The sequence below is a fragment of the Leuciscus leuciscus genome, assembly GCF_965113295.1.
Source record: "Leuciscus leuciscus genome assembly, chromosome: 13".
NCBI classification, from domain to species: domain Eukaryota; kingdom Metazoa; phylum Chordata; class Actinopteri; order Cypriniformes; family Leuciscidae; genus Leuciscus; species Leuciscus leuciscus.
The window spans coordinates 3,319,332-3,339,184 of record NC_138737.1 but is presented as its reverse complement, the minus strand read 5'-3'; the positions used below and the strand labels follow the sequence as shown (position 1 = coordinate 3,339,184).

At 38.4% G+C, this 19,853-nt stretch overlaps 1 protein-coding gene across 3 annotated transcripts in view; it reads left to right on the top strand.

Moving 5' to 3' along the window:
• The window catches only part of LOC309512314 (homeobox protein cut-like 2), a 222,641-nt gene extending 204,125 nt beyond the window's left edge, over window positions 1-18,516 (top strand). For 2 of the 3 annotated variants that reach the window (XM_082187818.1, XM_082187820.1), the window contains 8 exons: window positions 578-1,222; window positions 3,855-3,953; window positions 6,220-7,037; window positions 7,990-8,155; window positions 10,267-10,548; window positions 12,883-13,071; window positions 15,495-15,771; window positions 17,229-18,516. In XM_082187818.1, coding sequence (XP_082043944.1) covers window positions 578-1,222; window positions 3,855-3,953; window positions 6,220-7,037; window positions 7,990-8,155; window positions 10,267-10,548; window positions 12,883-13,071; window positions 15,495-15,771; window positions 17,229-17,871 — 3,119 coding nt within the window. In that variant the 3' untranslated portion in view covers window positions 17,872-18,516. Of the gene's footprint in view, window positions 1-577; window positions 1,223-3,854; window positions 3,954-6,219; window positions 7,038-7,965; window positions 8,156-10,266; window positions 10,549-12,882; window positions 13,072-15,494; window positions 15,772-17,228 lie in introns of all 3 variants that reach the window. The other variant, XM_082187819.1, reaches the window with a different exon arrangement.
• Window positions 18,517-19,853: the final 1,337 nt, after the last annotated feature.

Genomic DNA, 19,853 nt, shown 5'->3' with positions numbered 1-19,853 from the left:
ATTGTTTGTATTTTTATTTATTAATAATGTTTATTATTCAATTAAATCATTACTAATAATGTGTATATATGATTTATATGTGTTTTTTAATATTAAATTAATCATTCATTTTTAAATTAAAATTAGTGATCAAATTAAAATTGAATATTACAAATATTTTTGTTTAATAATTCGAAACTGTATAAATGACTTATTTAATTTTTATATATATATATATATATATATATATATATATATATATATATATATATATATATATATATGTATATATATATATATATATATATATATATATGTGTGTATATATATATATGTGTGTGTAATTATAAAATGTATATAATTATATTAATTTTATATATTTTGTTAATTTTTTTATCATTGCTATTAAATAGTTATTCTAATAAAATATGATCATTAAATAAAATAATTAATAACTATTTATATTTAGTACTGTATTTATTTATTTATTTAGTAGTTGTGTTTATATGGCTCATCAAGTCAGATTTTAGAGAGATAACTCTCAGTTTTTCCAGATAAACATGTGTGTTCTCATGTGTGTTCTCTCTCTCTGTCTAAGATGAGGGTCATTCTGAGGACTCCAGCAAGAGCGTGAGTCGCCCGGCGGGGTCGTTCTCCTCTCCTCCGGGAACACTGCCCATAGATGGGCGCACTTCCTCCAGCCCAGGCGCGCCCATCACTGACACGCCCTCCTCCACCCACGAGCTGCCACGCCCCTTCTCAGTGTCACCCTTCTCAGGTGAGAAACACCCCGGAGACCAGCTCCTGCAGAAGCAGCTCCTGTCTCCACTCTTCAAGAAAGACGGCTCCTCCATCATGGCCTTCCCCACCGCCCTCTACGCTGCCAAAGCGGCCCTCATGTCAGCCAATCAGAACGCCTCTATGCCAGTCGCGATGGAGACCGGCATGCCAAGCGACCAATCGGAGAGCGGGAGCTCAGGGGGAGGAGACGACGACCAGGTGGACACTGCAGAAATCGCTTTTCAGGTCAAAGAGCAGTTACTGAAACACAACATCGGTCAGCGTGTGTTCGGTCACTACGTGCTGGGCCTCTCACAGGGCTCGGTCAGCGAGATCCTGGCTCGACCCAAACCCTGGAGAAAACTCACCGTCAAAGGCAAAGAGCCTTTCATCAAGATGAAGCAGTTCCTGTCAGATGAGCAGAACATCCTGGCCTTACGCACCATCCAGGTTCGCCAGCGAGGTGAGTGAACCCGACCGACCCAGAGAAGCTGCGACACTCATTACAGTGGCGGTGGGACAGTCCTGCCTTTCAGTTTAAAGATGCAGTCGCCCTATTGACATCACATCAGTTCTTACATTACAAACACACCAACCTATATATGTGTGTGTGTGTGTGTGTGTGTGTGTGTGTGTGTGTGTGTATATACAGTATATATATATACACAGGTGAAAAATTTGAATATCGTGCAAAAGTTCATTTCAGTAATTCAACTTAAAAGGTGAAACTAATATATAGACTCATTACATGCAAAGTGAGATATTTCAAGCCTTTATTTGTTATAGTTTTGATGATTATGGCTTTACAGCTTATGAACATTTTCAAAATTTCTGAGATTTTGAATTAGGGGTTTTCATAAGCTGTAAGCCATAATCATCAAAATTATAACAAATAAAGGCTTGAAATATCTCACTTTGCATGTAATGAGTCTATATATTAGTTTCACCTTTCAAGTTGAATTACTGAAATGAACTTTTGCACGATATTCTAATTTTTCGAGTTTCACCTGTACATATACAGTTTCTATACATAAATACATATATATAATATCTAGTAATAATTCTGACATTAACCTTATTATATATAACTTACTTGGGTTAAAAAAAACATGATAGTATTTTTGATAAATTTGGTGAATTTTTCATGTAGAAGATGATCTTGGAGCAGCATCCTTATTGGTCCTAACACAAAATTCCTATTAACCAATCCGGTTTGCGTTTAGCTTAGTTAATATAGTATTAATGTAATGATTTTAAATCACCATAAAGGCAAGACCATGATTTCAATAACAATATCATCTTCACGGACCTTAAAATGGCATTACATATATATATATATATATATATATATATATATATATATATATATATATATATATATATATATATACACTCACCTAAAGGATTATTAGGAACACCATACTAATACTGTGTTTGACCCCCTTTCGCCTTCAGAACTGCCTTAATTCTACGTGGCATTGATTCAACAAGGTGCTGAAAGCATTCTTTAGAAATGTTGGCCCATATTGATAGGATAGCATCTTGCAGTTGATGGAGATTTGTGGGATGCACATCCAGGGCACGAAGCTCCCGTTCCACCACATCCCAAAGATGCTCTATTGGGTTGAGATCTGGTGACTGTGGGGGCCATTTTAGTACAGTGAACTTAATTGTCATGTTCAAGAAACCAATTTGAAATGATTCGAGCTTTGTGACATGGTGCATTATCCTGCTGGAAGTAGCCATCAGAGGATGGGTACATGGTGGTCATAAAGGGATGGACATGGTCAGAAACAATGCTCAGGTAGGCCGTGGCATTTAAACGATGCCCAATTGGCACTAAGGGGCCTAAAGTGTGCCAAGAAAACATCCCCCACACCATTACACCACCACCACCAGCCTGCACAGTGGTAACAAGGCATGATGGATCCATGTTCTCATTCTGTTTACGCCAAATTCTGACTCTACCATCTGAATGTCTCAACAGAAATCGAGACTCATCAGACCAGGCAGCATTTTTCCAGTCTTCAACTGTCCAATTTTGGTGAGCTCGTGCAAATTGTAGCCTCTTTTTCCTATTTGTAGTGGAGATGAGTGGTACCCGGTGGGGTCTTCTGCTGTTGTAGCCCATCCGCCTCAAGGTTGTGCGTGTTGTGGCTTCACAAATGCTTTGCTGCATACCTCGGTTGTAACGAGTGGTTATTTCAGTCAAAGTTGCTCTTCTATCAGCTTGAATCAGTCGGCCCATTCTCCTCTGACCTCTAGCATCAACAAGGCATTTTCACCCACAGGACTGCCGCATACTGGATGTTTTTCCCTTTTCACACCATTCTTTGTAAACCTTAGAAATGGTTGTGCGTGAAAATCCCAGAACTGAGCAGATTGTGAAATACTCAGACCGGCCCGTCTGGCACCAACAACCATGCCACGCTCAAAATTGCTTAAATCACCTTTCTTTCCCATTCTGACATTCAGTTTGGAGTTCAGGAGATTGTCTTGGCCAGGACCACACCCCTAAATGCATTGAAGCAACTGCAATGTGATTGGTTGATTAGATAATTGCATTAATGAGAAATTGAACAGGTGTTCCTAATAATCCTTTAGGTGAGTGTATAACAAGAAAATTCTTTAGATTTTAGGTGAATATGATCCTGAAATGTTCTTGACAAGTTTCAAGAGAGATCACAACTAATATTATCCACCTGCTGTGTCCTTCCTAGTCCACATTATGGAAGATAAATGTGTTGTTTGAAGTGTTTGAGCGATCCCATAGGCCCATCTGTCTCATCCTCTAAACCCCACAGAACCGCTTCAGAACCCCAGAGAGAACCAGCCCAGGTTCCTGTACATCACTGTCTCTGTGCACAACTTCCGCACTCCCTCCCTGTGTTTGTTGTGATGCTCTCACAGCGCTGTTTTCTTCCTCAGTTTTGAAAGTAAAGCTTTCACGTGTTAGCGCACCCTCACTTGATGCCAGCTTCTCAAAGGCGGCCATTGATCTAGCAATCAAACGCAAGGCTTTGGATCTGCTCTCTGATCAGCCGGCCCACTCACCTCTCTCTCTCTCTCTCTCTCTCTCTCTCTCTCTCCGGCAGGGAGCATCACTCCTCGCATCCGAACTCCTGAAACTGGGTCAGATGATGCCATCAAGAATATTCTAGAGCAGGCCAAGAAGGAGATCCAGTCACAAAGAGGTGTGTAACGAGACAGCAAACACACACACACGGTTTATGAGCCGCACACAATAACACACAGCAGTGCGGAAGTGGATCTGCGCCTATGATTGTTCTGGTGTGTGTGTGTGTGTGTTTGTTGAAATCATCTACTCATGGTTCAGAATTACTTCTGCACTGCGAAAAAAAATTAATAATCTAAAATAAGATGCATTTACTTGAGAAACAAAATTGTCTCACTAGAGAATATATCCTGCTTAAAAACTTTATAATAGAACAAAAAATAAGTATGGATGCATAAGCATTCTGTATGAAGACTTCTAAGTCCGTCTGACATTTTTTCTTTTATTATATTATTATTAATATTATATGTTTAGGTTCTGTAATTTCACTTTAATGACAATGAAGAGGTTATTAGTCAGTTATTGAAATGCCTTATTTTCAAATATGTCCCTATTAAGAGTAAAATTAAAAACATAAAAATGGCCATTTAAAATAGAAATGTCAGACGGACTGAGAGGTTTTTGCATCCGAAGTCTTCATATATTTTTTCAGTACAAAAAAAACAGAATTTAGTGATGCATGTACTTAAAATAATCTTAATAATTTTAAAGATGTATTCTCTGAAAATATATTCTCTAAATATCTTATACAATTTTGCTTTTCGAGTACATTTAGTTTCTTTATTAAAGAATGTTGAAATAGCAAGACAAAACTACATTATTTGTGTTGAGAATTATTTTCACAAGGTGCATTGTTTTGCACTGTCTACTTTATTTAATAATTAAGAAATTATTTTAAATAATAATAATTACTATTATATTTAGATTGTTTTTATTATAATGAAATATTTAAAAATTATTTTAATACATTATATTATTATTGAAATATATTTGTATTAAATAATACATTATAATAAAATAAAATAATTTTTTATAATATAATGTAATTTAATAATGTAAAATGTAAATGTTCATACAGTCAAACCAAAATTTATTCAGACATCTTCAACATTTCTCACATTATCACAGTTTATTCACTATAGTTTAGAAAATGGTAATAAAATATGACAAGAACTTCAGATATTTCTCTGGTTTTGTCCGTCCTTCTGTTAGACTGTCTCACAAATTAATTATGATGAATATCTGTCAGCTGTTAAATTTAACTACACAATTAGATAATACCAGTTTAGCTCAACCAGTCACCAAGCAATGCTTCATTTTGTTCAGTCTGTGTGTAAAAAGAGCATTAGCAATTAAAGAAAAAACACTTCAGCAAAACATGATCAGGTCAAAGTGTATGAATAATATTTGTTCCCAAATTTTTATAAATTTTACTGTTAGTCACTGTATGACATTTTTTTTGGGTATAATATGTCACAGTTTACTTTATTTTGCTCTCCTCACTTATAAATGAACTATAGTGTCCTGCACACACTAGTAAAAAAATATCAAAAATGATATCTGGTGTCTGAATAATGTTTGTCTTGACTGTATATTCTAGTGCTAGTTTGGCTGTTTCCGTGTGTCTTGCTGTTTTGAATATTAGATAAATAATAATAAATACTATTATATTTAGAATAATGTTTTTATTATAATTAAGTATTTTAAAATTCTTTTAATACATTATATTATTTATTAAAATGCATTTGTATTAAATATGACATTATAATAAAATAAAAGGTTTTTTAATAATATGATGTATTTTAATAAATCTTAATTATTGGTCTATGTTCATGTTCTAGTGCTAGTTTGGCTGTTTGTGTGTGTCTTGCTGTATTGTCAGCATCTCGAGTTTTAAATAACTCATGTTAAAGGTCCCATATTGTCAAAACTGAAATTTCATGACTTTTTTCATGATGACAGAGGTCTAGGGGCGATGAAACTATAATATAAGTTTAAAAACGGTCGATCCACAGACAAATGCACACAGCCTGCATAAAGTAGCTGTGCCTTTTCACGAGCCGTTGTGACTTCCGTATAAATGTGAAGTCACTGCCTTCAGTCTCCACCCCCACCAATGGTGGGTCACTCAGAAAACAACAGGCCAATCAGAAGAGAAGCTCATGAATATTAAGTAGACAGGCCAAAATCGGCCTATTCTTGTCAGAGAAAGGAGCTACAAATATTTTGAGATGTTTTTTGGTACTTATACCGCAAATATATATTCTTAAGGACATCAAAACCTAAAATAAAACTTCAGAAAGGTGTACAATATGGGACCTTTAACTTAAGGTAAAAGCAGTTTGGCCTGTAATGCGACTCTGATTTGTGTGTGTGTTGGACAGGTGATTGTAAGTCGTCTCTGGGATGTTCATCGGGCCGGAACAGCTCTGGAGGAAGCAGCGGTTCTGACGAAACCATCAAGAGCATCTTGGAACAGGCCCGTCGGGAGATGCAGGCGCAGCAACAGGCCCTGCTGGAGATGGAGGTGTGCGGTCGGGGGTCTACCAGTGAACGCCTCGTCCCGCAGGATCCCACCAAACCTCAGCCGCCCCCCACATCGCCCTTCATCAAGCAAGAAGAGGGCGTATCGGTGCCGGTGTGTGTGTCCAATCCCGCCGGCAGCCCTCAGACGCCTCTCAGCGTCCTGTCACCCGCCGCCTTCGTCCAAAACATCATCCGTAAAGTCAAGTCTGAGATCGGTGAAGCCGGCTCGTATTTCGACCAGCACTGGTCCGTGGAGCGCAGCGCTGTGGTAATGGGAATGAGCGGCACCTCTCACCCTTTCACCTCCGTCTCTCCCTCGCTCTCCTCCTCTTCGTCCACGTCGATGCCTCGTCCCTGGCCTCGGATGGAGAACGGAGACTGTCCTGTAAACGGCGAGGAGGCGTCCGCGCCGGAGGATGAGCCCGTGTTGAGTCGGCCGGTGGAGATTAAAGTGGAGCCGGACGCGGCGGGCGGCGGCGAGACGCCCTGTGGAGCGGGACGGGTGTCGTACTTCCCCTCATACATCCCTCGAACCCTGAAGCCCACCGTCCCGCCGCTGACCCCCGAGCAGTACGAGATGTACATGTACCGAGAGGTGGACACCCTCGAGCTCACCCGGCAGGTGAAGGAGAAGCTGGCCAAGAACGGGATCTGCCAGAGGATCTTCGGAGAGAAGGTGGGATTGAAACTGCACAGCTGGAGAGAACGTTTCCATATTATAATGAGTCAAGATCAAAGCATGCATGAAACTAGTTATTAACACACAAAGCTGCCACAATCTTATTGTGTGGAAACAGTAGAAATCTGATACCCACATCTAAACATTCATATCTAATTCTCCTCTTAAAGTTCAGATTTTTTTGTCATATGAAATCAAAACTACAGTATATTTACTTTCTTAATACACGTTTCTGGTGAATGATTTATCTGTGCATATTGTTTAAAAGAAGAAATGAGAGCACAGTGCTTGCCTTGCGGTTATTTATTATTATTTAAATTTTTTTGAAGAAGAATTTGAACTATGCACTGATACTCGTACTTCAATCCATGCAAAATAATACGAATATTGCATTTCGAATAGTTTTTTTGTCTTCATTTAGTACTTTATCTTCATTTTAAACTCTAGATCTATCATTTTATCATTTCAAACTGAAACAAAAAACAACTTAAGTGCCCTTTATACACTACTATTCAAAAGTTTAAGGTCAGTAAGATTTAATGTTTTTTAAAGAGTCTCTTCTGCTCACCAAGGTTGCATTTATTTAAGCAAAAATACAGTAAAAACAGTGATATTGTAAAATCTCTATTTGAATATATCGTAAAATATAAATTAATTTCCAAAGAACAGCATTTATTTGAAATAAAAATCTTTTGTAATATTATAAATGTCTTTACTGTGACTTTTGATCGTTGCATTTATTCTGAATGAATGTATTTCTTTAAAAACAAATCTTCCTGACCCCAAACTTTTGAGTCCAGTAATGAACCGTCTCTGAAGCTCTTGTATTGTGTGTTGTGTTTTGCTGCCATCTAGTGGTCACTAGGATAGTTGATAGTGAAAAGCAATGTGTGACATTACTTCAGGCTTATTTTGAATGTCTCAGCCTCTGTCTCTGTGTCTCTCGCAGGTGTTGGGTTTGTCTCAGGGCAGTGTGAGTGACATGTTATCCAGGCCTAAACCCTGGAGTAAACTCACTCAGAAGGGACGCGAGCCGTTCATACGCATGCAGCTCTGGCTTCTGGATCAGCTGGGTCACGGACTCAACCAGCTGCCCAATCACAGCCTCAGCCAGGGTCAGTCGTGCTTACACACACAACCCAACACACACACCGCCAGTGGGGGCTTCATAGGAGTTCTCTACAGGGTTCCCACGGGTCCTTGAAATCCTTGAAAGTTTGTGAACCTGAAAATAAACATGCATAGATACAGGTCATGCATAGATATAAAAAATACCATATTATTCCCTCCGGTCCGCTAATGTGTTATTTCACCAACACTTGCCGCATTTACGCATTACGTTATGTGTTTCCCGCATGAGGTATTTTGTGTTTTGTACGTTGCCATGATGTTCAAGCGCACAAAACTACTACGATGGAACCTCAGCGTTTGTTGTTGAACACCACATACGTGTCCCCACATCAAGTCCTTGAATTTGAGGGTATTGCACCTGGAAAGTCCTTGAAAGGTCCTTGAATTTGAAGTTAACCAAGATGTGGGAACCCTGTCTTTAATGCAAAAGGAAGTTTAAAGGGACAATTCACCCAAATTTTTTTAATTCTGTCATCAACTACTCTCATGATCAATGTTTATATGTGAGTAAAGGCATTCATTGAATGTTCATCAAATAAAGCGATCATGTCTTTTCTGAAGACTTGGATTAAATATGGATTTATTTTTCGATCTCTTTACTGTCAATGGAGGGATAGAAATCTCTCAGATTTCATTAAAAATGTGTTAATTTATGTTCTGAAGATGATTGAAAGTCTTATGGGTTTGGAATGACACGAGGGAGAGTAAATGATGGCAGATTTTTTGAGTGAACTATCTTTTTAAATTTTAAACTACCATTACATTATAGTAGTGTTTGTTGCACCGGTTCAATTAAATCATTGTTTTTTTCTTCTGTATTTTGATAAAAGTTACTATTATAGTAATGAACAAGTTAAACCAATCAGATAAACAAAATAAAATAAATATATATATATATATATATATATATATATATATATCTGTATATTACGATAAAGTGACTTTGGAATTGATAGTTTTAGGGGGGAAATGTGCTTAAGTTTCATGAAAATTATGTCAAAATGCAAAACATATTAAAGTTAGGCTTCATTAACTATAAGCAAAGTATGATTTCTTGTTTGCTATTTGGTTTCTGGGTAAAATGTTTTTGTTATCAATCATTCTATAGACATGCTATTCCAGTCACACCTTGTACACATCAGAAAAATATATATATTAATAATAATTGTTAGGTACAATATATTTATTGTGTTCATATTGTATTGCAGAACACTTGTGCTGCTATAGGTGGGATACGGGTACGGTTAGGACAGTATGTGTAGGTTTAAGGGTGGGTTATGGACTAAGGGAAGGTCAACAGTGGAATTACAGCTGTAGTTACTGTACATGCAGGTATTTTTTAATATAAGTAGGCTGGAATATACAGTATGTACACAATAAGTGTATTGTATCAAATTTAAATGTTAGTAAATCATAGGGGTTAGTTCACCCAAAAATGAGAGTTCTGTCAGTAATTCCTCTCCCTCATGTTGTTCCAAACCCCTAAGACTTTCGCTCATCTTCAGAACACACATTAAGATATTTTTGATGAAATCTGAGAGCTGTCTCACTCCTTCATAGGCTTTTAGGTAATCGACATCTGTCATCCCAGAAAATGTAGTAAAGACATCGTTAAAATAGTCCAAGTGACTACAGCGGCTCAACCTTAAGTTTATCAAGCGACGAGAATACTTTTTGTGTGCAAAAAAACTAACTAAAATCACGACTTTATTCAACTATTCATTTTCTTCTGTGTGTTTCTCTGAATGAGTTCACGTAGTGTAACAGCGCAGCGCTTCTGGGTTGTCCGTCAGAACGTAGGCTCACTATTGGCCGACGCTGGTCATGTGTGTGATGCTGGCCAATAGTGAGCCTCCGTTCTGACGGACAACCCAGAAGCGCTGCGCTGTTACACTACGTGAACTCATTCAGAGGAACACAGAAGAAAATGAAGAGTTGAATGAAGTCGTTATTTTTTTTTTTATATATATATATATATATATATAAAGTGGGATCGTTATTGCATAGTTTTTAGTAGATTTACAGTCTCATAACTAATAAACCTAAAATGCTCCTGACTATAAACACTAATATGATCTTTGTCATTGGTTGTCAGATAAGAGCCCTGTGACGACCCGCTCGTCCCCGTCCCCTCCTGCGAGTCCTGAAGACGGACAGCCCAACATGAGCCTGGAGCCCGTGAGTCTGGCGCTGGAGAGCAGTAAGGAGAACCAGCAGCCTCAGCGTGCGGATCCTCACGGCCCGTGTGTGAGCGTCCCCCAGCACACACACACACACACACCGCTGGGCATCCAGGAGCTGGTGGCCATGTCTCCGGAGCTGGACACGTACGCCATCACCAAGAGAGTGAAGGAAGTTCTGACGGACAACAACTTAGGTGATTTACAGCACAATACACACACGGCACTTTGTGTACGATGAGCATTTTAGCGTGAGGTACACTGTTCAGAAGTTTTTATGTTTTAGTCTTTTATGCTCACCAAGGCTGCATTTATTTATTTGATACAGTGAAATATTATTACAATTTAAAATAACTTTTTTTCTATATGAATATATTATAAAGTGTAATTTATGATCAAAAGCTGAATTTTCAGCATCATTACACCAGTCTTCAGTGTCACATGATCCTTCAGGAATCATTCTAATATGATGATTTGCTGCTCAAGAAACATTTCTGATTATTATCAATGTTGAAAACATATTTTTTCCAGATTCTTTGATGAATAGAAATTTCAACAGAACATGTATTTGAAATATAAATCTTTTGTAACATTATTTTACTGTCACTGTTGATCACTTGAATGCATCCTTGCTTAATAAAAGTCAAGTTGCCTTTATTTTTATAGTACTTTATAATACAATACAGATTGTTTCAAAGCAGCTTTACGTGATAACAGGAAAATTATAATTCAATGGTGCAAACAAACATAATCAATTAGGCTGTAAAGCAGCTTTAAAAAGAATTGTTCGGCTGAAGTCATTTCAGTGTTGATTCAGTTCCGTTATAAAGATCATCCATTATTAAATGAGTTCAAATGTCATCGTCCAGCTCAGTTCGGCTCTCGTACAGCAGTGTCACATCAGTAATATTGTTCAATATTAAGTAGACCCAAATATGCAAGCCAGAGGCAACAAAATGTGACATCATCAGGTGACAGGTAAGACTTTACTTGAAGGGGTGTGTATAAGACTGACATGACACCTTCATAATCATGACATGTGTCATACAATATGAAGGAGGTTTTATGCATGTTTATCACAACTGTCATTAAGTGTCATTCGCTCAATTATGACATTTTTAATGCAAATATGACATTGTCTGAGATGTCTTTGTTATGACAACTTGACATTACCAAGACAACATAACCTGTCATAAATATGTCATAAACATGACATAGCAGATTAATCATCAAACTTAAGAAACTACTTAGCTTTATGGGTTAACATTACATTATATTACTTTTTTTCTTCCAGTGGTACAAATTGAATTTGTCATTAAGTGTTAATACTCTGTCAAATAATTTGATAAAAGTGTCATGAATATTTTTCTTGACCTCAACTACAGTGATATGAATTTAATTTGTCATTAAAATGTCATTAAGTGTTAATACTCTGTCAAATTATTTTATAATTAATACTGGAATACAAATGGTCAAAATATATTCATGACACAGTTATAATGGCCTCATGACAGCCAATGTCAGAACTGACCACATGACAGTTTAATGTAATGTTAACCCATAAAGCTAAGTAGTTTCTTAAGTTTAATAAATAATCTGCTATGTCATGTTTATGACACATTTATGACAGGTTATGATGTATTGGTTTATGTCAAGTTGTCATAACAAAGACATCTCAAACAATGTCATATTTGCATAAAAATGAATGACACTTAATGACAGTTGTCATAAACATGCATAAAACTTCCTTCATATTTATGACATGTGTCATGTCATGATTATGAAGGTGTCATGTCAGTCTTATCCACACCCCTTCAAGTAAAGTCTTACCCTTTAAGTCCAGACTGCATCACAAGTCACAAACCAGATTGTGGATAAAGTAATCATTTATTTTAAAAAACTGTAGTGTTATGATTTCTAACATAGTCACGTTCTCTTGAAGTCCCCCTGTAGTCAATAATTGTATCCTAAAACTCAACTTTTGATCACCAAAATTACATATTTAAACGTTTTTTTCCTTAAAAAAAATTCTTCATGCCTTAAAATATCTTGAATGTAACTCCTACACCCTTGCCTCATTTAGTATGCGCGGTTCTATGAATATGCAAATGAGCCCCGCCTCCACTCACTCACTCAGCTCAGAGATCCACTGGTTGACGATCACACGTTGATCTGATTGGTTACAAGGTAGTTTGTGACGTCAGAAACACCAGCGATTTCAAAGCGTGTTTTTGAGACTGTCTTTGGTTCACAGCAGTTTTAAGGAGAAAATACTCAGCAATGGTGTCGACTTATGAACTTACACATGGTTTGTCTTAAAGCATATTAAAAACACCACATAGATACACAACATTAAAAGCTGGAGTTTCACCACAGGGGCACTTTAAGATACACCCATGACAGGTAGTTAAAAACAAAAAAGTTTTGAATCTATTCATTGAAACAGACACTTTGATTCATGTCGAACATACAACTAAGGAGAATTATAAAGACTGTAGGCCAGATCAGTAACAGTATATGTGTTTATGCAGGTCAGCGTCTGTTTGGAGAGAGCATTCTGGGATTGACCCAGGGTTCAGTGTCTGATCTGCTGTCCAGACCGAAGCCCTGGCATAAGCTCAGTCTGAAGGGTCGAGAGCCGTTCGTCCGCATGCAGCTGTGGCTCAACGACCCGCACAACGTGGACAAGCTCAGAGACGTCAAGAAAATGGAGAAGAAAGGTAATAAAGAGCAAACATCTATTCAGTTCTCCAGTGATTCTGCATCAGTTCACAAACTGTAAAAAAAAAAGAAAAAAAAAAAAAAGCTTGTTTTCCACTACAAATATCTAGACATTCTTAAAGCAAGATGCATTTACTTGAGAAGCAAAATGACCGAAGATATAAGTCTTGTTTACCGAAACAAATGTCTGCCACTTTAAATGCTCAAGCTCTGTGAAGCAGGGTGGATTCTGATTGGCTGTCAGTGTTTTATCAAGACAAAAATACTTACTAAGCATGTTTATGACCCACTTACAGTAAAGATGCAGTACTTGTAAAACATGCAGTAAAGTCATCTCAAGTAACTATCTGCTCTCTCTCTCTCTCTCTCCCCTGAGTGCACCATTTTTCATGCATTTGTAAATTGTGCTAGATTAGAGCCTTTATTTCTGTCGTTAGGAAGTATTTTTCAAAGTTGTAATGAAACTTTTTCTCTACGGTGTTATTTATTTTTGGGGTTTTAACACTAGAACTACCAAGGCAGTCATTTTGACTGTTTTAAAATTTTGCAATGTAATAACTTTGTTGAAATAAAACCCATGTAACTTAACTATAGGACCCTGACTTTTCCTAAATGTGTCTATATTTTATTCTATCATTGTTATTTTATTAAAATTACAAGACACAAAAGAGTTTTGAGTATTTCCACCTTGAATGGCCATAACAGTCATACGTCATACGACCATATGCATACAGTTTTCATTCTAATTTTACAGCATGATATTTTTGCTCACTAAAACAAATATTGGTTACTAAATCAGTTCGATCTCTCGCAGTTTGTTATATTTTCATATTATTTTCCTGTGACGGTCAGAATGACTGGTTTGGCCAGTTTGGGGCATATGCGTTTCATATGTGCCCATAAAGGTTTTACCTATGTATTGAAATGCATATTGGTGATGTTTTTGTAAGTTATTGTACTCTAATATCCAAGGATGAATACATTTGTTTTCATTTTACAAAGAAAATAATAGAAAATTGATCACTTTCGACTTTGTATCTGTAATTACAATAGCTGTTCTGTGGTTGTCGATTAACTAATACATTTTCACATACATTAGACTTAAAATGTAGTGTTCTGATGTTTATTATTACCTATCCTAACATTACAGATCCATTTATTCTTAGATTTGATATAGCTTATTGAAATTATATCCAAATAAAGGTCAGAACTACTTCTATGGCCATTATAGTAGTTATAGAATTCCGGTAGTTCTAGTGTTAAATATGTGTTGAAAAAAAGATTTGTATGTCAGTTGTTGAATTTTGTTTTAGGCCAAAGCGAAATTGGCTATTTATATAAGTAGGAAAAAGAAAGTCGAACAAAATTTGGGGCAGAATGTAGTTGCTATGTTTTCAAACATGGTGCACGCAAGAAGATTGATTGATTTTGCTTATTATATGTGGATGATCTTATCACTTTTGAAGGTATTTGTTACAGTGAGGCTTTGTGCTCTGTATTTGAAGGTGATTTGGTTTTTGCACATTTCTTGTGAGTTGGGGTTGCTCTTAATATTTATGCATATAGAGACAGAGCGCAACGCGTCATAATCTGAAGACCACGCCCACCAAGGGGGAAAACAAACCAACCATCTCCATTGACTTTGCATTGCGAGAGGCTGCCTCCTTGTCATTTCTTGCTTCTAAGAAAAGACAGAATAATGCCTAAAAGCTGCTGTGTGACAAGGTGTACAGCAAACAAGCTAAGAAACCCAGAAATAAGTTTTCATAAGCTGTCGACCCCAAAAAACGAGCGTTTGAGGACATAAAAGTGGATACAGGCTGGAACGAATGGGTAAATTGTGGGATCCTGACACTCAGTATGCACTAAAAATACACTATGTGTGCAGTAAGTTAAACATTTGGTCACTGGTGAGTCAAATATCCAAATGTCAGTTTTATATATTATTTCTGTAAGATAAACTATCATGTGTTGCCGTACGGTCTCCTCCAGCGGACGTACGTTAGTTCTCAGAGTAAGTTAATGAGACACGTGATGCTCTGTCTCAACTGCCTGTATCCACTTTTATGTCCTAAACACTCGTTTTTTGGGGTCGAGAGCTAATAAAAACTTATTTCTGGGTTTTTTAGCTTGTTTGCTGTACACCTTGTCACACAGCAGCTTTTAGGCATTTTTCTGTCTTTTGTTAGAAGCAAGAAATGACAAGGAGGCAGCCTCTCGCAATGCAAAGTCAATGGAGACGGTTGGTTTGTCCCCCCCCCCCGGTGTGGGCGTGGCCTAAATGCACTCTGTCTCTATTGTAATTTAAATATACTGTGAAATGTATTTGTAATAAATTCAAATTCTCTCTCTCTCTCTCTCTCTCTCTCTCTCTCTCTCTGTCTGGCTCTCTGTCTCTCTCTCTCTCTCTCCTTTTCTCCAGCTTATCTGAAGAGGCGATACGGTCTGTTGAGTCCCGGCTCAGACAGCGATTCCCCCGGCGCTCATTCTGACTGCATCAGTCCAGGCCTGACCCCGCTGGAGCTCTGCCCGTTCAGCCAAGCCAAGAAACCTCGAGTGGTGCTGGCGGCGGAGGAGAAGGAGGCTCTGAGGAAAGCGTATCTCCAGGAGCCGTACCCCTCTCAGCACACCATCGAGATGCTGGCCGCACAGCTCAACCTCAAAACCAACACCGTCATCAACTGGTTCCACAACTACAGGTACCAATCTGATCCTTTCTGCTACTTACCTAGTCAGAAGTCAGCTAAAAGAGATGTCAAAGTTGTGTGCAAACATTTTGAAGCTGTAAATGGGGGGTTGGCTCCCCCTGCTGGACATTTGAGGAGTTAGAAAAAAGAACATGATAACTGCACCAGTACTAGTCTATATTATTAAAGGGATGGTTCGGAGTAATTTCAACCTAGGGTCGTTTGCACCGTGACCTCGAGCCAAACACCCCCCCAGAAGCTTTTTTTTCCCTTGGTTGAACATTATTAAAGTTAGAGCTTATTTAGAGATATCAGCCGGATGGTTTAGTGCAGGCGCTAATGGATCCAAGGTTGTATCTCGTAAATTACCCCAGTAATAATGCCTGGAATGGTACCAAACTTCTACAGTAGTACAAATAGGTTTCCCAAATCACGGAAGTGACCTCGACGTCCGGGTTAGCGGTAGCATTAGCCATCAGGCAAGTGTTATTTAAATAAACTCCTGATGCACTTACAAACTTTCCAATGCCTCGTTTTATGAGTACAGAACCTAGTTGTACTACTGTAGAAGTTTATTAGTGGGGTAATTTACGAGATACATCCTTGGAACCATTAGCGCCTGCACTAAGCCATCCGGCTGATCTCTCTAAATAAGCTCTAACTTTAATAATGTTCGACCAAGGGGGAAAAGGCTTCTGGGGGGTGTTTGGCTCGAGATTACTCCGAACCATCCTTTTTGCCTTTGGTACCCCCAACCAGAGCACACTGTAAGATACAGTATCCCACAATGCAAAGTTCTCAAACTGGAAGTCACATCTGCAGCAAACTATTTCTTTCTTTTTTTATCCAAATGTTAATTTTCAGATGATAACTGGATGCACTGAATTACACATGCAATGCAGTAGTTAGTTATTGTAGTATTGTTTATAAACTATTACTATTTATTAATAGAATTTTCAGTTTTCATTTATTTATTTATTTTTATTTTAGTAATAGTCTATCAACATGTTTTTTTTTTTTTTTAATATTTTTATTTTATTTTATTTCCATTTGAATAGTTTTAGTTAACAATAACAACACTGGTTAGATCATGTGACGACAATATAGCTCACTGCAAAAAATAAAAACAGAAGGCAGTGTACTGTGTATTCACAGTAAATATATCAGTAAAACTTTACAATAAGGTTCATTAGATAACATTAGTTAATGTATTAACTAACATGAACTAACAATGAACAAAACATTTTTGTTACAGTATTTATTAATCTTTGTTAGTGTTAGTTAATTAAAATACAACTCTTCATTGTTTGTTCATGTTTTGTTCAGTGCATTAACTAATGTTAACAAATACAGCCTTTGATTTTAATAACGTATTAGTAAATGTTGACATTAATATTAACTAAGATTAATAAATGCTGAAGTAAGTGTTCTCTTTGTCCTGAGCTCGTTTTACCATCATCCCCCCACAGGTCCCGTATGCGACGAGAGGTCCTGATGGAGGGTCTCCAAGACAACGACACGGATGCCGAACACAACAACTACTCCCCCCTGGCGTCCCACAGCCCCGTGTCGGACCGGGACGACAGGAACCCGCTCCACAGTCGTCCTCTCAGCGCCGGCCCTCGCCGCTTCAGCTTCAAACAGGAGGACGAGGACGAGGAGCTGCGCGTGAGGCAAGCCAAGTGCTTCTCTGTGGGCGTCCAGTTCTCCCCGCTGAAGAGTGACCCGGGCCGAGGGGACGAGGAGGCGGGCCTCAGTCAGGGTCCTCAGAGGAACAGCTCAGCGGAGTCGCCCGAGGATCCCGTCAGCTTCAAAGCTTCGTCTGAACCGTCCCGGAGCAGCCTGGAGGTGTCCCTCAACTCGCCCTCGGCCGCGTCCTCGCCCGGCCTCATGATGTCCGTGTCCCCCGTCCCGTCCTCGTCCGCCCCCATCTCTCCATCACTGCCCTCCCTTCCAGCCCCGACCAACTACAGCCTGGAGTCGCCCTCGCTCAACCCCAAACTCAACAAAAGCACTCAGAGACGCAACGAGAAGATGGCCAACCTCAACAACATCATCCATCGGCTGGAGCGAGCCGCCAACCGCGAGGAAACGCTGGAGTGGGAGTTCTAGAAGGAGATCGTCGTACGAGCCGCTCTGACGAAAAAACCTGGCCGTCAGATATATTTATAAACACCTTTTAGCTATTTTGATAAAAGTAACTTTGAATTCTACGTCACAGCACTAGCTGGTGTTGTTTTAAACAGCGGAGGAGAGGAAGCGTAGCGGTGTCATGAAATGCACACTGACGTCTTGTAGATTGCCACTGGGTGAGATTATTCAAATAAAAGACCTCTGTCTTAAGCCATCAAAAAAGCACTACTTATTTAAAAAAAAAAAAAAGAGAGAGAGACAATGACCAAATTTGCTAATTTTTGAATAGCAATTTTTCAACTTTTGTCTGTAAGACGGGACACGAAGTCGAGTGACGTGCGACAGCTTCACTTTGACCGAGGGATAGTCCTAAAAGACTCTAAATAGTGAACATTGCATATGTATTTAGTTTCTTGGTGACATGTTTTGGAACTTTTGTTATACAAGCGTACAACGTGTGATTGTGTGTGTTGTAGAAATCGTCTGCAATAGCCTTCTCTGAACAAGATGTAGCATGGAACATAATTTACCCTCTATTTCCTCTCTAGATAGTAACCTGTGATATACTTGAGCGATACTATAAAAAGAGAAAAACGGCAAAAAACAAGAAAAAAGGAGATGTTTTTTAAAAAAAGTCGGTGCGACGGTAGAAGATGCATTTTTGATTTCGTGAACGTGTCATTTTTTTTTTTTTTTTTTGGGGGGGGTTGGATACTTTGAGGTTTTACACCAGGGCTCTTGTGCACAGTTCACACACTGCAAAAAAAATAATGCTTTTCCTACTCTTGTTTTCCAGCACAAATATCGAAACAAAATAGATTTACTTCAGAAACAAATAAGGGAAGTGAGAAGTTGTTTACTGAACAATTGCTCAAAATTAAATGAGTTTGTGCTTAAAACAATAGGAAATCTGTCAGTGGGGTGAGGAAAAATTCTCAAATTCTTGAATTTAATTATTTCCGCCATGGATAAAATAATAATGAAGGTAACTGCAACTTTTTATCTCACAATCCTGACTTTTTTTCCTCACAATTGCAAGTTTGTATCTAACAATACTGAGGGAAAAAAGTCAGAATCACAAGATAAAACAATTTTTTTATTCTGTTTTAACTTAATTTTGATTATTTAAAACCATAATATCTTCACTCATTTTGATATTTGTACTGGAAAACAAGAGAAAAACGCTAAGTTAGGAAATGTGTTTTTGCAGTGCACATCCTCAATAATTCATCACACCTGTACCTCACTGTCCCGACGAGCTGGTCTCACACAAACACACGGGCCAGTGCACTTCCTGCGACCTCGAACGCTTCAAACACACCTTTACGCCCAGAGGTCTGGATATTAATGTAAGATAGGTTTCGAAGGAGCCTGAGCGACCACCGACGGAGAGAGACTGCTGGGGTGGGACGGGGGGTTATTAGCATGCATATGTTTTAAACTGATCAGTGATCCAGTCGTGGTCTCGGGTGGTACTCGTTTCATCATTCTTCATCCATCTATCCGTCCGTGTTTCCCTCCCGCATGAGAGTCGTGGGCCTCCCTCCGAATGGAGTGTCCTTCTGATGTCACTTCCTGTGGAGAATGACTGTATGCTTATCTAACGGCAGTGTAACGCTTTACGTTCAGGTCATTTTATAATTAAGACATTTTTAGCAGGGAGTTTAAAATAAATGCACTTCAACTCACATACTGGAGATCAGACGAGAATCTGTTTTTTTAGTGCGCGCTTTAATAGTTTCTTTGGCATCCCATGAGCACTTGGTCTCATTTGCTGTATTCCAGTGATTTTGATACTTATTTCCAGGTGCTCTTTCTACCGCAGGAGATTCACTTCATAATAATTACTCAAAGGCCGGAAAACACACTCTTCTCAAGCTGTGAATGCTTCTTCAGCACATTTGCAGGAATACAGACGTGCTGTATGTGACGTTTTTATTTTATTCTGGAATCGCACACAC